Genomic DNA, 17,154 nt, shown 5'->3' with positions numbered 1-17,154 from the left:
TGGTTTCAGCAGCCAGCTGGCGTGGCTTGGCTGATAGCTATGGAAAAGTCTTGGTCTGGCAACCTTAGTGCAACCAGCAAAGGCAGAGTCCAATCCAGAGTTGTCAGGATGGTTTCTCCGTGTCTTAACAGCCATGAAAATAACCAGGTGCTGCTCTTAACATGCCAGAGTCTCTCTTCGAGGCTTGCGAGTATGAGAGTGTAGGTTATTTCACCAGAGAAGGACTGCATGTGATAAATGAGTGCCTTCCTACGTGGGAAGCTGGGATTTTTTGGTGTTTTTGCGCAGCATCTGTTGTCCTGACACATAGGGAGAACAGCACTCATTACAGTAAGAAATGGCACTCCGCGCTTTTCTGTTGACTTATCACTACCTGGCATCATCTCTTGGACTAATGTTGTAGGTATTCAAGGGTGATGTGGGGTATTTGACTAGTGGGCTCATGCTGAGGGCAACACAGAGTGAGCAGCACATGGGTCTCCTGGAGCATTATTCAGCAATAAATGATGTGAGCAAGCTGTGACCAGGTTGGTGCAAGATCATTGAGCAGGTCAGGAGGATGGACAAGGAAAGACTTGACAGCAGTGAGACATCATCCTGGTCCCCTGCCCCGTTTCCATGTCCAGGGATGCTGATGTGTGTTCTGGCAGTGCCATCCATGGCTCTCGAGACCTGATGGAGAGCAGGTCCATGCCTAGTGTCTCCAGAGGGTGGAGGGTCTGAGCTTCCTTTGGCCAGTACAGCCCTGCCTGGCGGCTATCAGCACAAGACATGGACCAGACATTGAATTATGAATGTGTACTGTTAGTGAGAGTCTGTTCTGTACTCTGAATCAGAAGATCTTTATCTTCATCGTTTGTCAGATTAGCTATACATCCTTCAGGCAGCTTCACAGAGCCCTGCCTGTGAAAGATTTTCTCCTCTGTGGAGCCTTTGTAGCCTTGCTGCTACTTCCCCATCTCACAAGTGGGTGAAAAACCTTGTTTGATATCTGATGGCATGTCCGATGTCTAATAAAGGGGTCTTATCAAAAAGTATCCAGTATTTCTCCTCCTGCTTTACTATTTTTCCAGCTCTGAAGATGTCAGTCAAGTTGTGGTCTGCTTGGTATAGTTCAGTTTTCTGCCACACATGCACATACTTTTCTGGTGAAGAAGCATGCGTCCAGCAGCAGCTTTTCAGGGGAAGCTGCTGCTCCTCTCTTTTGTTTGCCCGTGATGATAAATCACAGTATGTCATTCCCTAACGCAAAGAGAGTTATCTCCATGAGTTTGTGTGACCCCAAAATTTTCAGTTTACATACCCTCTTGCTCAGAGACCTTGCCTGTGGAGAGATTTTTCCTTCCTGAAGTTACTCAGAGGTTGCAAGAGTCAAAGTAGAGGCTTCAAAGGACAGGAAGAATGAATGTTGTCTTATCCTCTGGCTGAAGTGGAAATACAGCTGTCTGTGTTTAAATAACAAGGGCATTGGGCTCCATGTCCATCTGTGAGGTGCTGAGCTTAACACTCGTCTTCTCTCATTTTCTGTTTGTTTGGGTTTTTTTTAAGTCTGGCCTTTTAATAAAAATCAGTACATAGGCTGACATGTTCGTGTACACATACGATAGAACAGGCGCAACTTCTCACACAAATGCTTGGCCCTTCTTCAGCTGACATCCAGAAATCCGCGGAGGGTTTTCCCTTCTTGATGTTAAACCAGTGCAGTTCTGTTTCTCTAGGTATGAAATGAAATAGACTGACTATTGCCTTGAAAAATGCACCAGTGCGATATTTGCTAAAGCTGTAATGAAAGTTTTCCATGTACCATTTAAACAGGAGCAATGAAGAAGTAATACCATTTTACCCCGTTGTATTTTATGCTTAACATGTAAAAACAGTTATTTACTTGATTGTTTCACATTCATTTCACTAATATGATTGTTCATTTGCAGACTGAGTTCTGGATTTACACATTTATTAAAACATGAGAAAACTACTTCCATAACTTACTTCAGGCCAAGTTTTTCATTAGATATGAACCATTACCTTCGTGATGGTGAAATATCAAAACAAAACTCCAACCTCTTGTATCATTTAATTTTCAAGCCTCGTGTATTAATGGTTTTATTACACACTGGTTTTCAGGAGCAGTTTATTTCAACTAATTTGTCGTCACAAAGATTTAAGATCACTGTATTTTATTTAACTGTATCTGAGTTAATGAAATTCCAAGAACCTGCATATTCTGGTTCAAGGCTTTTAGAGCTTTTCACCCCAAACGATGCAAAAGGGAAGCCCAACACAACAGGCTGAGAGTAAATGGCTAGTTTTATTCATCCATTTTAAGTGCACGCTGGTTGTTCAGACACAGGAAAGCTCCTCTGCTGTAATGTAAGAGGTGTTCAGCTCAAGCAAGTACCTTAGGAAGAACTTTCTTCATGGTGTGAGAAGGGTTTATTTCTGTCCAGCCGCACTTCCTAATTGATTTGAAATCACCCAAAGTAGCAACCTCGGAGATGTCAACCAAGCTCAAAGCCCCGGGGCTGAAAACGGTGGTGGCGCGGAGCCTGACTGGGGAGCAGATGAGTGTCTCTGCCCTGGAGCAGTCGCATCCCTCAGATGGGTAGACCAGATGGCCGAGGTTGGTAGCAGCATCAACAACCCAGCTTCTATCTGCTGCCACCCTCTAGCAGAGCCCGTACAAGCTGCGAGCTACCGCGGCGAGTCTGACAGGTGGCGACTGGAGGAGTCATCGTAACTCAATCATCTGTCTGCACCCCGAGACCCTACTCCTCCCTAGTCTGGAGCTTCCTACAACTCCCGTCAACAGCAAGACAACCGGCGGGGTTTGAAAACTTACTAATATCTGCTCACCGATAGGTCTTGGGCAGCATTCGGCACCTTGCTTGGGTACAACGAGGTGCCTCTGATAAAATGTCATCTGCGTGTCACTGCGAGGGGTCAACTGTGCACTGACTACTGCTCTTAAACGCTGTTAAACTGTCCCTAATGGCTGCAAGATCAGGCTGAAAGTCTGGCACTCAACGTATGCTCCAACAGGGAAATGTGTTTAGAATGATAGCTTGTGATTTTCCCCATGCCTGGAGCTGACTGGGGCTGTGAAAGCCTGTGAAAACGGAGCCCAGGCTAGCAAGTTTGGGGCAAGAGACTGAGAGCATTCCTGGTTTCAAGTAGAGGCAGCTCTGCTTCCTAGTCCAGGTAGGTCTTAACCTTTCTTGGTGCTACAGCACTTTGAGCTTCCAGTCATGGGTCTAGGTAGTTCTGATGAAGGCAATTTACTAATAGTTTTGTTGTGTTGTGGTTAATTTTATTATACTTTATTATTTCATTTCAAACTAGGCATGGCACTCAAATAGCTATCCAGCACTTCAGAAATCCAGGTGAACCAAGAAAAAGCAAAGCTGTGACCTGCAGCATAAGGTTTTACTGGCAGAGATGTATCAGCTAAGAGCTTGAAAAAAATCCTTTGCCACGCCAGCCAAGATAACTATGATAGCAAAACCTGTAGTGCAGGTTTTGCATAGCTATTCCAACAGCGGAATGCTCTTGCTGGCTGAGCTCATGTCGTTTGGAGAGGTGATGCAGCCTTCTGCCAGAAAACCTCCTGCATCTCTATTAAGAGGATGCTGCTGACACAGACGCATGGTAAAGCCAGAGCAGCAAAGCATCTTCTGCTGTGCTGGAAGTTTAGGCATGATCATGCGCTTGCAACCTCTTCCACTACCTAAGTCCAAATTAACTGTGAATACAAAATGAAATACAGTTTGGCAAACTATGTGGGTTTTTTTCAACTGTGATTTTCCTGGGGCTCATGTACTGCCGTGGACATACCCAAGCTACCTTTAAACAACCCAGCTCGAGTATCAGATGCTCTTCATGATCAGTTGTGCCAAATACTGCACATGCTAATTTAGGCTGCTTCCTGGCAGTGTAAATTGGCCCTTGTGGAGCTCCACATTCCTAAGACCAGACCATTTTTGAGCTCGTATATCAGAGGCAAGCCAATGTCTCCCTGCTGCAGTCAGCAGCATAGGGACATTAACACTTTAAGTGACAGGGCTTCACTTTCTGTCCTGGTTGAGATAGGTGGAAGCTGTTGACCCTTCAGAACAATATTTTCACATCATTGAGATGTACAGAGATTTCCCCAGCTCAGATCTCCTGTTTCGGGGTGACAGACTCCTGCTGTCGGGAGCGAGGACCAGCTAGCTGACTCCAGCTAGACCAGATGCTCCAAACCTCCTTTCCTGACTGTCGCTATGGTTCTCTAGGAGCCCAAAGGCAAATGTCTCAGCAGCCTTCACCGCTGAAATTTCTTGAGATGCATTAAAAAAGGAATTGGCTTTTGTTCACTTTAGTTGAGCTTTTGATGGGGAGAACATCATCAACACTCTCATCTAATGTGTGGGTTTGGTCTGCAAGGAAACTTACCTGCAGAATGGCAACACTTTGTGCTCCAGACCATGGAGGATGCCTCTTCCACCAGCTTGTTTTGATTTGAGCCACTGTGGGTGAGAGGCAGTGGACCCATTCAAAAGTTGTTACCCAGGCCGTACTGTACCCATTTATGTTATGTGATGGGCTTCCAACGGAAGTGTTAGGCTTTGATCGTACAAGGGAAATCGGTGGGAGGTGTGTAAGCAAGGTGAGCCAGCATCCCTACCCATGGTCCTGTTGCACCTATTGTCACGGCCACCTGCGTTTGGAAACTTGATGTTCTCCACGTTATTACGGGTCCTCAAAGACTTTTCTCCTGTAAGCTCTTTGTCACAGGACACTAGGGACAAGAGAAGTGGGAGAGTTGCATTATTAAGTTTAAAGTTTTAATAAAGCTGAAGCCTGAGGCTTTTACACTAGAACGCCATGAGTTTTGTTGACGCTATTCGCAAAATATTACAAGCAGAATTTTGTGTACAGGGGTTTTGTGTTGTTTTTTTACTAAGCTATGCATAAGGGAGATGACCCTTACACTTTTTTAATCTTGAGTTATTTGAGAACTAAATATTTTTCTAATCATGATTGATTTTAAGAACTTAAAATCAACTTACCTTAAGTTCCTCAACTTAAGGTATGTGCGGAAATTTTCAGTAGTTCTGCAACAGAAATTGGTTTACATTGTGAACCACGTGTGACGAGTCCTAGACTCCAGATGCTCTAAAGCAATCTGTTCTAATATGTTCATGCGTTATTATTACTGTTGCAGTGTGATTTATTGCTGTAGAAAGCTATCACAATTGTAGATGTAACATCCAATAGATCTTTGAGCAAAATATCGTAAAGTACTTGGCTATGGTTGTTCTGTGATTGTATCTCTGCAGATGTTTTCTTTTGCTGTTTGAAAACTGGTGTGTATCAGATGCTTTGTCTACTGCAAGGAGGGATTTTATCACATGTCTGAATTCATTCAGGGAAATTAATTCTTCTTGCTAATTGAAAATGAGAACTAGTTTAACTTTGGGTTATTTATTATTTTTGCTATGTGCTGTTGAAGTTTAGTTGCTCGCCAAGTGTAATCCCTGACGAATAATATTTTATGAAGACTTGAGGGTCTCATTCTGTTTTAAGATGTGCAAAAAATTAAGTGTACTTCAGAAATTCAGGAAGTCTCTCCAAGAAGCAGTGAAAGGTCTTGGGAATCCCAGAATGACAAACTTGCACTACAGACATACAGAATTATGTGCTTCATGGTGAAGAGAAGTCTTTCTCAACGGAGAAAAGGCTCAAGTGCCACCACTCAGGCAGACTGGTTACATGGTTTGTATGAGATTGAGTGAAAGGAAGGTCGAAGAGCATCTTAAGCGACATGTACCAAGCTCCAAGGAGAACATGTGAAGTTACCAAGAAGGAAAGCGCACATCCTTCCAAAACTGTCAAGTAAAAATTGCCCTCTGGCACACCATTCCTGGCAGGTGATTTCTTCTCTCTTCCCATCTACCACGTCTTTTACAAATGTTTCACAGTCCAGCTGATGCTGTTTTGATCCACCAGTATTTCTATTGCAAATTAATTTCACTTCTGGAAATCATTGAGGACATTTGGACAGGGGCTTCCAGTTCAGTTTCCTCTGAAAGGAATTCAGTTTGGACATGCCAAAACCTCTTAGAGGCTCAAACCAGTGTGAGGCAACTGGAGACAATGGAGGACTTGCGTCAAAATTACATTGCTCCAAGCTAAGTGCTTGTTGTAGACATGCCCATTCAAGCCCAGTGCATACCATGTAAACAACATGCCGCAACTGAAATTGCAATGGAAGACGGGAAGTAGATGAAAGTTTTTTTTCAAAGGGTCAAAAGAAATTAAAATCTGGGGGCATTTTCGATTTTTTTCCAGTACATTTTTCCTCATTCCTAATTACATGCAACTCAGTAGAGTTAAGTAGCCTGCAAATACAAAGTGATGGAGGTTGATTTGATTTTCTGAGCCCTTAAAAAGGAAAGAGGCACATTTTAACTTCCTCTTACCTTTCTCAGAAGTTTGACTTCTTACCCATTTTAAATTTGTTAGAATAGGTATCAAGAGTATGGAATCAGTTCTGCAAAGAGTTACTTACACAGGCCATTTACCTAAACTTTAACTAGGATATTAATGGATTTCCATGTTTGCGGGATCAGACCTTTGAGTCCCCTTTTGGCACACTGATGCTTTCATTTGACAAGAATGCTATGCTATAAAACATATACCATAGAGGTATTTTATCATCTATTCTAAATATATGTACACACACATACACTAAATATACCGCCTAAGTAATAATATCTATGAGGCCTAAACAACAGGTAATAGAGGTATCAACCTTCTGTCATTATAAAGTTATGATAAATGCATAATATAAACTTACAGAGGATTGCCATCTGACCTTACAGACAGTTCAGCAGTAGGACACTGATTAAATTGAGCAATAAATGGGTAATTAATGTATATGAAAGTAAGGAATGCATTTTTAGGGGGTTTCACGTTCTTTCTTATGCAAGTCATAGAGTTGAATATTTATGCAAATAGGTAATTGATGTTTTCTGTTGCAAAGTGAAGGAACAAACTTTCAACCAGTGGCACAGAGAGGATTTTCAGAAAGACGCCTGAATGCTTTCTAACCTGTTGCAGTGAACACTGATCTACGACTCACCATTCTAAGGAAATGAAATATAAATCGGTGATGATACATGGTTAATAAATTACAAACCCAAACTTTATTGTGACAACAAAGAGGAAACACAAAGGCAAACGTAAAATTGAAGTTGCTGAATAGAAAAGACGGTTGGGAGAGTCTGGAGGAGCCAGAATGGCATATTGGGTGATGCAGTAATAAATGAGAACCAGTTTAACTTCCAGAGAAGTGTCCATTTATCTACTTCTGACTATAAATTAGCTATTGGAAGAAAAAGAAGGAATGGAAGGACAGAGTGAGCAGATCCATAAGCCATCCAATAAAGGGATGCACAGAGAGATGGCTTCCTGCAAAACCTTTTCAGCTAAGAAAAATTTAAGATTTGAAAATGAGCACTGAGAAGGAAATTAAGTAATTCTGAGGCTGTGAAGCTTCCTGTCAATGGAATTTGCTGATGTGCAAAGAGTATAAGATGTAAAATGAAATCCATAGGTCCTTCTGTACTGAATTGTTGCTTCGGTAAAAAACATCATTATCCTGAAAAAAACCCTTGTAATTTGTAGTATTGTAAATAGTCTATTTATTTTTATATTTATAATTTCTTATTATTGTAAATAGGTCTATCTATTAAGTATCTTCAGTTTCAGCATGTCCAGTTTAAGAGACTATACTGGCTGCATGGAATAAAACTAGTCCTGGGAAGTGTAAGTCATGCATCCCATAGCATCCTCCCCTTGGAAATTGGTATAACTGTAGTTGTATCAAATTTGAATGGCAGCTGATTGCTACATTTTTGTTCAATCTTAATATATTTAACTTGAACAATTTTATTCTGCTCACCTAATTTTTAAAATGTATGTGGATTCAAAACTATTATTAGAAAAGATAAGTGTGTTTTGACTTAGAGCTAGCAACCCATTGAATATGAAGCATTTACTGAGCATTGGACCTACTGTGGCCAAAAACGCATGGGCTTCTTGCAGCATAAGTTATCATCCCTAGTAAGAGGGCCTGCTGCTTGAGCATCACCTGGATCTGTTCTTCTTGGTTATTATTATCAGGTAATGTCCCGTTAATTAATGTAGCATTAATTGTTAATGTAGCAGAGAACATGAGCTGTTAACAGTAGAAGCCAAGTGTCCTGAGTTTGACATGCTCTGTTGTGACATTCCTGTCACTTAATGATGGACACGTTGCACTTCTTGTTTAATTGAACGTTATACCCTGGATCCTTTCTCCACTTGATGTATTATTTTTGTCTATTTTCTTTCCAAGTTGGCTCATAAGGGCGTGGATGCCTACCAAAACTTACTTCTTCTGGGCTGGATGTAGAGAAATCCATAAGTGAAGCTCAGTTAATCCCTTCAATCCCTCTGTGCTGCTGCATCCATGAGCCCTTGTCCTGACCCCAGTGCTGTGGCTGAGTTATCAAAAAACCTGGCATTGTCAGCCTCAGCCTCTTTGCTGATCTTTTGGAAGAGCATACCATTCTGCAGGCATCCACAAAGCTGAGCAGCCAGCAGCAGCAGCATGTTGGGTATTGCATATTATTCCCCATATCATATATTGTCTGAAAAAGCAAAGTCTGCATGTAGCATGGGAAGAAAGAGCAGGAAGAGATTGTGATCGATGGCTGCCAGTTCTTCCATGTGTACAGGGAAACAGAATAGCAAAATTGAGCTAGGTTTAGAACGCAAAAAGGGAATGGCATGTCTGTGTTTCCTTGTGATTTGAAGAAAAAGGTGATGTTCTTAGATGAACTGGGTTTTTGAAACAAATGTGGAACACAATAGCTTTGAGAAAAGACTGTTTTTCCAAAGCAGATTGTATTTTTTCCATACCCTGTTGGTCATTAGCAGAGCTCCTGAACACCAGCCCTTCATGGAGGAAGTCATACTGGACCACAATGAGCTGGGGATGATTTTAAGCTTCCCCCAGCATGTAGTAACTCATGAGTAATTGGTAGGTATGTGCGCTTCAAGGACAATGATATTTTCGCTCCTTTGCCGATTTAAATCACAGCATTTTGTGCAAGACAGTGCAGCCAAATGAGTGTTGGAATGCAGAGCACTGGTGCAGGAATAATAGTACATATGGTGTTTTTCTAAAACTTACTCAATATACAGCAGAATGTAGTGCAAGTTGGGGATGTGTGGCTTACAGGTCTTGTTTTAAGATAGTGTCTTTTTTAGGGAGCTTTTTTTCTGGTAGGATTTCTGAGCCATTCTTACGGCAGATACATGTAGCAGAGGGTCTAGTCCTCTAGCCACACTGCCTGTGGTGCTGGGTGTAGGAGAAGCCCGGGAGCACAAGCTCTGGACAACTGCTAGCAGGACTTGCAGCACTTCACCAGAAGGTCTTTCTGCAGTGGCTCTCCTGTTTAGAGAAGGAGGGTGATGCTACCTTACCTGTTATGGCAAGGTAAAGCAGTTGGATCGTGATGACTGGTAAGAGAAAGGACTAGCCACAGCCATCCCGAAAGTAGCCTGGTTTTCCCCTGCAGTCAAAGGGTTGCTCTTCCATGGTCATCTCATACACATAGACCTGCCTGATGAAGGAGATGGTAAAGCTGCAGTCTAAAAACTGGTGTTTTCAGGTATTTGGCAGATCTGAACCACATTTGGGGCCTGATGCAATTGTAAATAACTTTTTAGGATAGGATAGGACAGGACGGGACAGGACAGGATGGGATAGGATGTAGGATAGGATAGGACAGGACAGGACGGGACAGGACAGAATAGAATATTGCAGATGAGATATTCATAATAAGTCCAAGTTCTGCCGAACCAGGCTGGTCAAAGGTCTGAGTGACTCAGCCCTTTGAGAGACAAAGCTTTTGTCAATGCTTGAGATGCCCATACAATTTAAGGGAGGGGGATTGTTGCATCAATTAAAACCCTCATTTTGAGGCTCCACCTTCGTCTGGTGCTCAGGGATTTCATCCCCAGTTTAGCAGAATCACCGGTGGTTCCTGCAATGACCTGAAGATCATCCTGAGATTCATTATTCTTACATATGGTTCCATATTGGAGTTTTGCCATCTTTGTATTTACAGTGAAATTTAGTGCTCAAGTATCAGATGTTTGACTGAAAATGTCAGTATTGCATTACAGCAGAACTAAGCTCAGCTTCATACAATAGATATTTTGTCCTAAATGTGTGAATTTGTTCCCCACGCACATACCTGTTATGTCCCATTCTCCAAAAGTTCTAGGTATTAAATGTGCCCCACAGGAAAATAAATGATGGGAAAAAATTGCATGTATGGAAAGGTTTCACATGAAGAAAGATTAATCCTAAGAGTTTCTTCCTGTGTGCTGGCCCAAGAGGTCCAAAGCTCAGTTGAATTCCTGAGTCATGTAATTCTGACATTGCCAAAGACAGAGCACTGAGGAAGGTGGGTGCCCGATTTTATCTGGAATGGGGAGCTCTGCCTTGGCACTAGCTGGCCAATAGTGGTGAATATTTTTCCCTTAGAATATTAATTTGATTACAGCGATTGCAAAAACATATGTAATGTAAGCAAAGGAAAAAGGCAAGGCTCAATAATTCAGAATGTCATGCTGTGGTTATATGGAATTGCAAGCAAGAGTGTTTTGCCAGAAGGGTTTACTTGTGTGAGATTTTGAAGAAAGTAGGATATAGTCTGCCTAAGGTATGGATAAATGCTACTTATGTATCAAAAATCTGGATCAGGGTGTTTATTTTGAAATTTCTGATGCAAAATACAATTCACATCCCATTGTAAAAGTCTCTTTTAGAGCAGTGGTTTCAGAGGTGCAGCCTGTGTGCTGGTAAGCGGTTACCAGAGCATGAACAAAGAATGCCTGGTTTTAGAAATGTTGTGTGTGTTGCCATCTGTACAAAAGGAAGCTGAAAAAAGACCATTAACTTTAGTGCGGTAATACAGACACTAGTTGCGAAATGCTGGTTTTATAAGTATAATTCATTATACTTTCTTTGATCCAGTGTTACAAATTAGGGTCACTCGTGTCAGGAGATTAAAACCTTTTTGTCTCTCTTTGATATCAAACTATTCTTTCCCAGTCCCTTTTATCTTGCAGAGCAGTGCTGAATTCCACTGCATCTTTGCCAGTTCGTTTGTGTTATTTGCAGCAATCATTTAATTGGTTTTAGAACTAATATTATTTAGTCATACTGTTATTTGCAACAACAGAGGCTCTTTAATATCCTGAAAATATTGAGAGGCTTCGGTGTTAGCTAGGTAAGTATATGTAGGAGAGAGACCACAAAGAATTTTGGGGCCGTGGTGGGAGTGCAAGGTAGCTAAATTGGATAGAAAAAGGAAAAAAAAAAAAAACCCGTACACGTCAAAGTAAGATTGTACATCAGAAAAACTACAGCAATCTACTGAAAATTAGTAGATGATAGTCATGAGTAGCTTACAGTGAACCACGGGTACCAGCTTCCCTGAAGCACAGAAATAGGAACTTGGAGAAGCTTGTAAAAGGTGTCCTCAGGGAATCTTCCATTTTTTCACTATGATACCTTTAATCCTAGAATTGTCAAGCCACATGGAAAATAATAGGACTGAATAGTTCAGTCAGTTAAAAGTTAGTATTATTTCTTTTATCAAAAATATTAGGTCTTTCTGTGCTTCTGGAGCTGTTAGGATTTGTATAAACTTTAAAACAAGTGAAGTCAAGTATTGAACCTGTGTTGCTCTTTCTTTTTTAATTTAAGATCATTATCTGTGACTAAGCAGACTCTATTCAACAGAAAGAAAGAACTTAAAGCCAATATTTTTTAACAGATGATTCAACGAGAGGCAGAAGTAAAGAATAAGGTAACTGCTGTGGCGTTGACAGACTCTGTTCACAATGTGTGGCATCAAGAAGCTGGGAAAACTATTCGAGAGTGGATGCGAGAGGTGAGGCTGGGGTTTTTTTACAGAGTTGGGGTCTATACGTCTGTATATGGCTCTATAAACATGCCTTTATCTGATGACCTTTTATATTTCTTTAGGGTATGAAAGACAGCACATTACAGGAGGGTGGAAATTGTGTGCCCATACCAGCCCCTAAAATAACCGAGATTAAAGCCATTTCTGAACTTCAAAGATAGCAGTCGAAATAATAAGAATCAAGTTCCATGTTTCATCCTGCTGCACAGCCATATAGAGAGACATATAGCAAGGCGTCCCACACATTGCCTGGTATCTGGAGCAAAGTCCAGGGTGCAAGCATCCTGGCTTGATCTGGTGGTGGCAGAAAAGCCCCTTTAAGCATTTCGTGACTCAGCGTGATGATTTGCACAATGGGCAAGAAGTCCTTTCTCTCAGCGGTTTTGTGAGGTGAAATTACTTGTAAAGTGCTCTGATGTTTTCTGGTGAAAAGTTGAAGCGCTTGCCACCCTACACCTAGTTGGTCCAAGATGATCTGCTGTTAGTGGGTTGTCCCAACAAGCATCAGGTTCCATCCTTGGGTGAAGGACGATGGCATGCATTCATTATTTATTTTATACTTAAGTATGGGATTGCTGAGATTTTAAAAATCATACTTTTTAAACTGAGACCAACTGGACTTCCATTTATTACTCTCTTGGTCACCAGCTAAGGCTCATGTCCATGTTTTCTGCATTCCCATTGCAGAACACTAAAGCAATAGGCGCACGTGGCAAGTTTAAACTAGCCATATCCTGAACTTTTGGTTAGACTTGACTTTTTCCCGTGGATTTAGTGAAACTTTATGTATAGACTGCCTATTCCTGACTTAACCTTACAGTTTTATAGGCCGTGACTGATGGGAATAGAGAATCACCTGGGATGCAGTCTGACAGCTCAGACTTAAATGTTAAAAATATAAAGAATGGTAACCCCTACAGGCTCTGTCAGAAAAATCCCCATTTTCTTTATGGGAAATCAAAACCTTAAAATATATGTTATGTAGTAAAACTGAAATTTTAAATCCTGTAATTTGAATCTGACAACTCCATTTTTCTTTAAGCATTTAGTCTGAACAAGACAAGTGCATTACTTTTAATTTCATTTGCAGAAAGTAGATGTTAAAGAATAAGTTAAATGATTAATGGTCTAAAAAGTGGATGGAGTGTCATAACTTACATTAGCATTGAAAATCTCCTATAAGAAAGAAGAATTTTACATATGTGAAGTGTGGCTGAGTGGTATTAAGACTAGCATATCACCTGGATATCTCTTACTTTAATCAGGTTTAAGGCTACTGGTAGAATGAATAATAATTAAAATATACACCTAATCGCTGCCTGTCTGTAGGGCTAATTGCTGTCATTGAAAGAATGAATTGTTAAAAAAGTAATTCTTCATTGGAGCTATCTCTCCTGTATCATTGGTGGCCTATTTTTAGTACCTATAGAAGTCATGGTTTTTGAATTTATTAGGAGCTGTGATGAATGATAAAACAAATCATCCATTTACATATCTTGACACTGCTTTCGAGAATACTTATTTCTTACAGGCAAGTGTCACATTGTATATAAAAGCTGGTTAATTGTGTGCTAATCTTCTGTATTATCTCCAGCTCTCTGATGTAGTGTTCTATCAGTAGTTAATATTAATTTTACTTATTTCAAATGAATGTAATACTTCATAAAAATTCTATTTCTTTTATAATTTCTACCATCTTACAGTTGCAATTTCACATTCAGCTGTTAATTAAAATTATACATGCAAATTGTAAAATGTATAATGCTTTACTACTTTAAACCTTAAAGCCTTTGTGAAATACTTCCATTTTAACCATTTTTTACTAAAAAAGTTACATTACTGGGTAGTGTGTTTGTTTTCTTTTTTTTTTTCCATCGAGTTCAATAGTTTCATTGATCTACTGTTTCTTACAAAAATCTGCCATGCTTTGTGAACTTCACTTTCTAATCTCATACAGCAACCCTTCCTTTATGTTGTTCCTGCTCTCCCTGGTCCCAGAACAGTAGGGTTGCCTTGACAAATCTATTCAAAAGCCATTCCTGGCCCTTTATTGGTGGGGACTGAAGCCTTTGAAATTCTCTCCTCACTGCAACACAGCTGACATCTTCTTCCAGACAGAATGAATTAAGGAAATACAATAAGACACTTGATCTACCAGTCAAGGATCTTTCCATAGTGAGGACGGACTCCATGGTGCACAACTAGGGCAGCAAGCATCTACAAATACACAATACATGCTTGTTTACCAGAATAGCAATCGTCCATTTTTACAATCATGATTGATGGGATGATTTTATAGAAATCAGTCTGAAAATTCCTTGGGTCTTTCCAAAAAGTTATGTGGTTTGGGGTTTTATTTTCCTTTTCCCCTTAATGAAGTTAATCAGGTTTTCAGAAAGGGAAAACTTGTAATAAGGGGAGCCTTGTAGATCTTGTAATTCAGCTGGCAATCCTATTAAAAATGTAGTTGCTTTATAATTAAATTTTCAATTCAGTAGATTTGGTGTCGTTTCAGCATATTTTATTAAAAGCATATTATTTAATACTTTAATTCATATGCTTCTCTGAATAGATAGCATTTGGAGCAAAACATTAAAAAAATCCATGGTAAATTCATCCTACTCAGAGGTTCAAGAGTAAAAGATGAATATAAACACTTCCTGAACATAAATCCCCAAAGACCAGTATTTACATTTTTAAATCTTCATATGCAATTCATCTCAGCTATATTTCCAACTATTTTAATGTCAATTTGCTATCTTGATGTCTTTTATTCAGTTTAATCTGTTGTTTTGTGATTTTGCAACCACTCTTTCCACAGTGTACTCCACCAAACCCCCCTGAAAAATTCTGGTTTCTTACTGTTGGCAAGCGGGCAGGCTCAGTGTTTGTATCAACACATATTTAACAACTACAGAAAGGAAGAGCTTAAAACGTGCAGTAGTTTGAAATGTGCAGTGGGTAATTCAGGCACCCATTGGTCCAAGCACCTACTTAAGTCCACCGGCACTCGAAGCAGCACTTTAAAGACATGCTATTTAAGCACATTACAAATCTTCTGAAGTACGGTCTTACTCTTTTTACTTATTTTGTATGAAAGTACAGTATGTCATCTCCAGTTAGCATGCGTAAGCGGGTGTGGTGTGTGCACCTTCCAGTCCCTGTTGGGACTGCTGTGTAAATTAGCATTGAGTATTTTGATGTGATCCTTGTCCTTTTGATGTGATTCGTCCTTACTTATGAAGTCTCTATTTATTGCTGTAAAGAGTTTTTGGCTTACCCCAAGATTGTCTGCCTGCTCTTACAGAACTGCTGTAACTGGGTGTCCAGCTCTGAGCCCCTGGACACGTCGGTAGAGTCCATGCTGCCCGACTGCCCGCGCGTCTCTGCAGGTATGTTGGTTTGTTTGCGTCAACCCACTGCAAGCGTTCAGTGGAGTGGCTTGTTTATTTAAAAACGCAGTTGGTTCTGAATGCTTTTTCAGAATATATATTTCAGAATAACCCTTCTGTGGCAAGATATGGTTGAAAGCATGCAGCTGCTTCTATTTTGTGGAGCCCACTGTTAATTTTTTAAATTTTTTTTGCTTCACGTGGGATTTAAGTTCTCTGCTTTAGTGTATGTTTTTCCAGTCTTCATTTCTCTTTGGCTTTAAGTAATTGCTGGCATTATAGGTAGAAGCTTAAAAATAATAGCAATGATGAAAACTGGGAAATTTATTATAAATGCTTGAATAAATATCTAACTCTGTGTAAGCAAGAAGGTGTTAAAGAAGTACGTTAATGAAAGGTGCAACTAAGTGAAATAAGGCACTTTCCCAAATCCTGATCAGCACAAGTCTGGCTAATGTATCAAGTTATTTACAGTATCTTAGAATGTTGATGCGAGATTTCTGTTGTTTTGGAAATACTCAGCTACACTTTTTCATTAATGAATCTTAAATCACAAGGAGCATGTAGAATAATACTCGGAGACTTATGTTAACATGTAATAACGCCAGAAAGTAGACATAGTTGTCAATGTAACAGGAAAATCTCCAATCTCTGTAGGAAAGTAATCTAAAATACATAAAGCTGTTACAGAACTTTCATGTTTGATTATCAGATTTCCTAAAAGCCATAGGTAGCATATTTCTGTAGAATACAAAATCAGGTTCAAAGGAAGACACAGCCTATACAATATTAATTTAAAAGCTGGAACAGTATTTGACCTTGCTCTGTGAGACGCAGTTGTTCATTTGACAAGTTGGAGATTCATATCTGTCTGGATCTGTGAGGTTGTTAGTGAGACCTAACCTTGCAGATGAAATTTAGTTTACTGCAGGGTATTTTTAAGGCTTGGAAAATTTAGTGGTACTTCGTTGGAGAGCTCACAACAACCAGAGACCTGTAATCACATTTCTGTTATGAGTTGGGATCTAACCATCCAGATCGTCAGCTCTGTGCAGGCGCAGTGCAATGGCATTGATGTTGCTCTTTAGTGCTTAGGGAGATGATACATTACTAAAATTTTTGTAGGTTCAGTGTTCATTTACCAACTTTTTGCTCCGTTAGGGGAGAGTACTGCAGTTTAAAAGACAAATACTGCGCAGGGATGGAATTCTTTAAAACAGGATTAACTTCCGATCCCTGACGTCTGCGTTGCTGTGGTGCAAGAGTGCATGTTACAGAGGTCATTTCAGTCAGGTAAAGAGGGGCTTGGACAGCAACCAGTCAGTATTTACGGTACGCTTGCCAGCACTGGAAATCCTCCATCTGAGCTTCTGTTCTTTTTCTTTGTATTCATCTTATGGAGGTAATGTCAAAGGTATCCTACAAAAGAAATCCTAAGTGTTATTTGAAAAACAGACTGAGACTTTAATAGGGGTGTGAGTCTTAGTTTCACATATCTCTTGAGGATGGGTCAGAGTGGACATAAAGTCTATACTCCACTTAACGAACTGCCAGCTACACTGACATCTTTGGCAGGAGAATAAATTTAAATGTGGTAGGATTTCAGCCGGTAAAAGTTGGCTGTTTGTATTTCATGCATACATACAATGGCACTAGATTAAGATCACTGATGTTTTAGAAGTTCTTGTCAGAGATTTTGGACAGCAATTTAAATGGAAGCTAACCAATTCCAG

At 40.2% G+C, this 17,154-nt stretch overlaps 1 protein-coding gene across 2 annotated transcripts in view; it reads left to right on the top strand.

Annotated features, from left to right (window-relative positions):
* Window positions 1–17,154, top strand: part of FAM172A (family with sequence similarity 172 member A) — a 270,150-nt gene that overhangs the window by 180,407 nt on the left and 72,589 nt on the right. For both annotated transcript variants that reach the window (XM_056323941.1, XM_056323942.1), the window contains 2 exons: window positions 11,880–11,996; window positions 15,337–15,421. In XM_056323941.1, coding sequence (XP_056179916.1) covers window positions 11,880–11,996; window positions 15,337–15,421 — 202 coding nt within the window. The remainder of the gene's footprint in view (window positions 1–11,879; window positions 11,997–15,336; window positions 15,422–17,154) is intronic.

Source organism: Falco biarmicus, chromosome Z, assembly GCF_023638135.1.
Source record: "Falco biarmicus isolate bFalBia1 chromosome Z, bFalBia1.pri, whole genome shotgun sequence".
In the NCBI taxonomy this organism is placed as follows: domain Eukaryota; kingdom Metazoa; phylum Chordata; class Aves; order Falconiformes; family Falconidae; genus Falco; species Falco biarmicus.
Note: the sequence above shows the minus strand (reverse complement) of the source record. Positions and strands in the feature narration are given on the sequence as shown.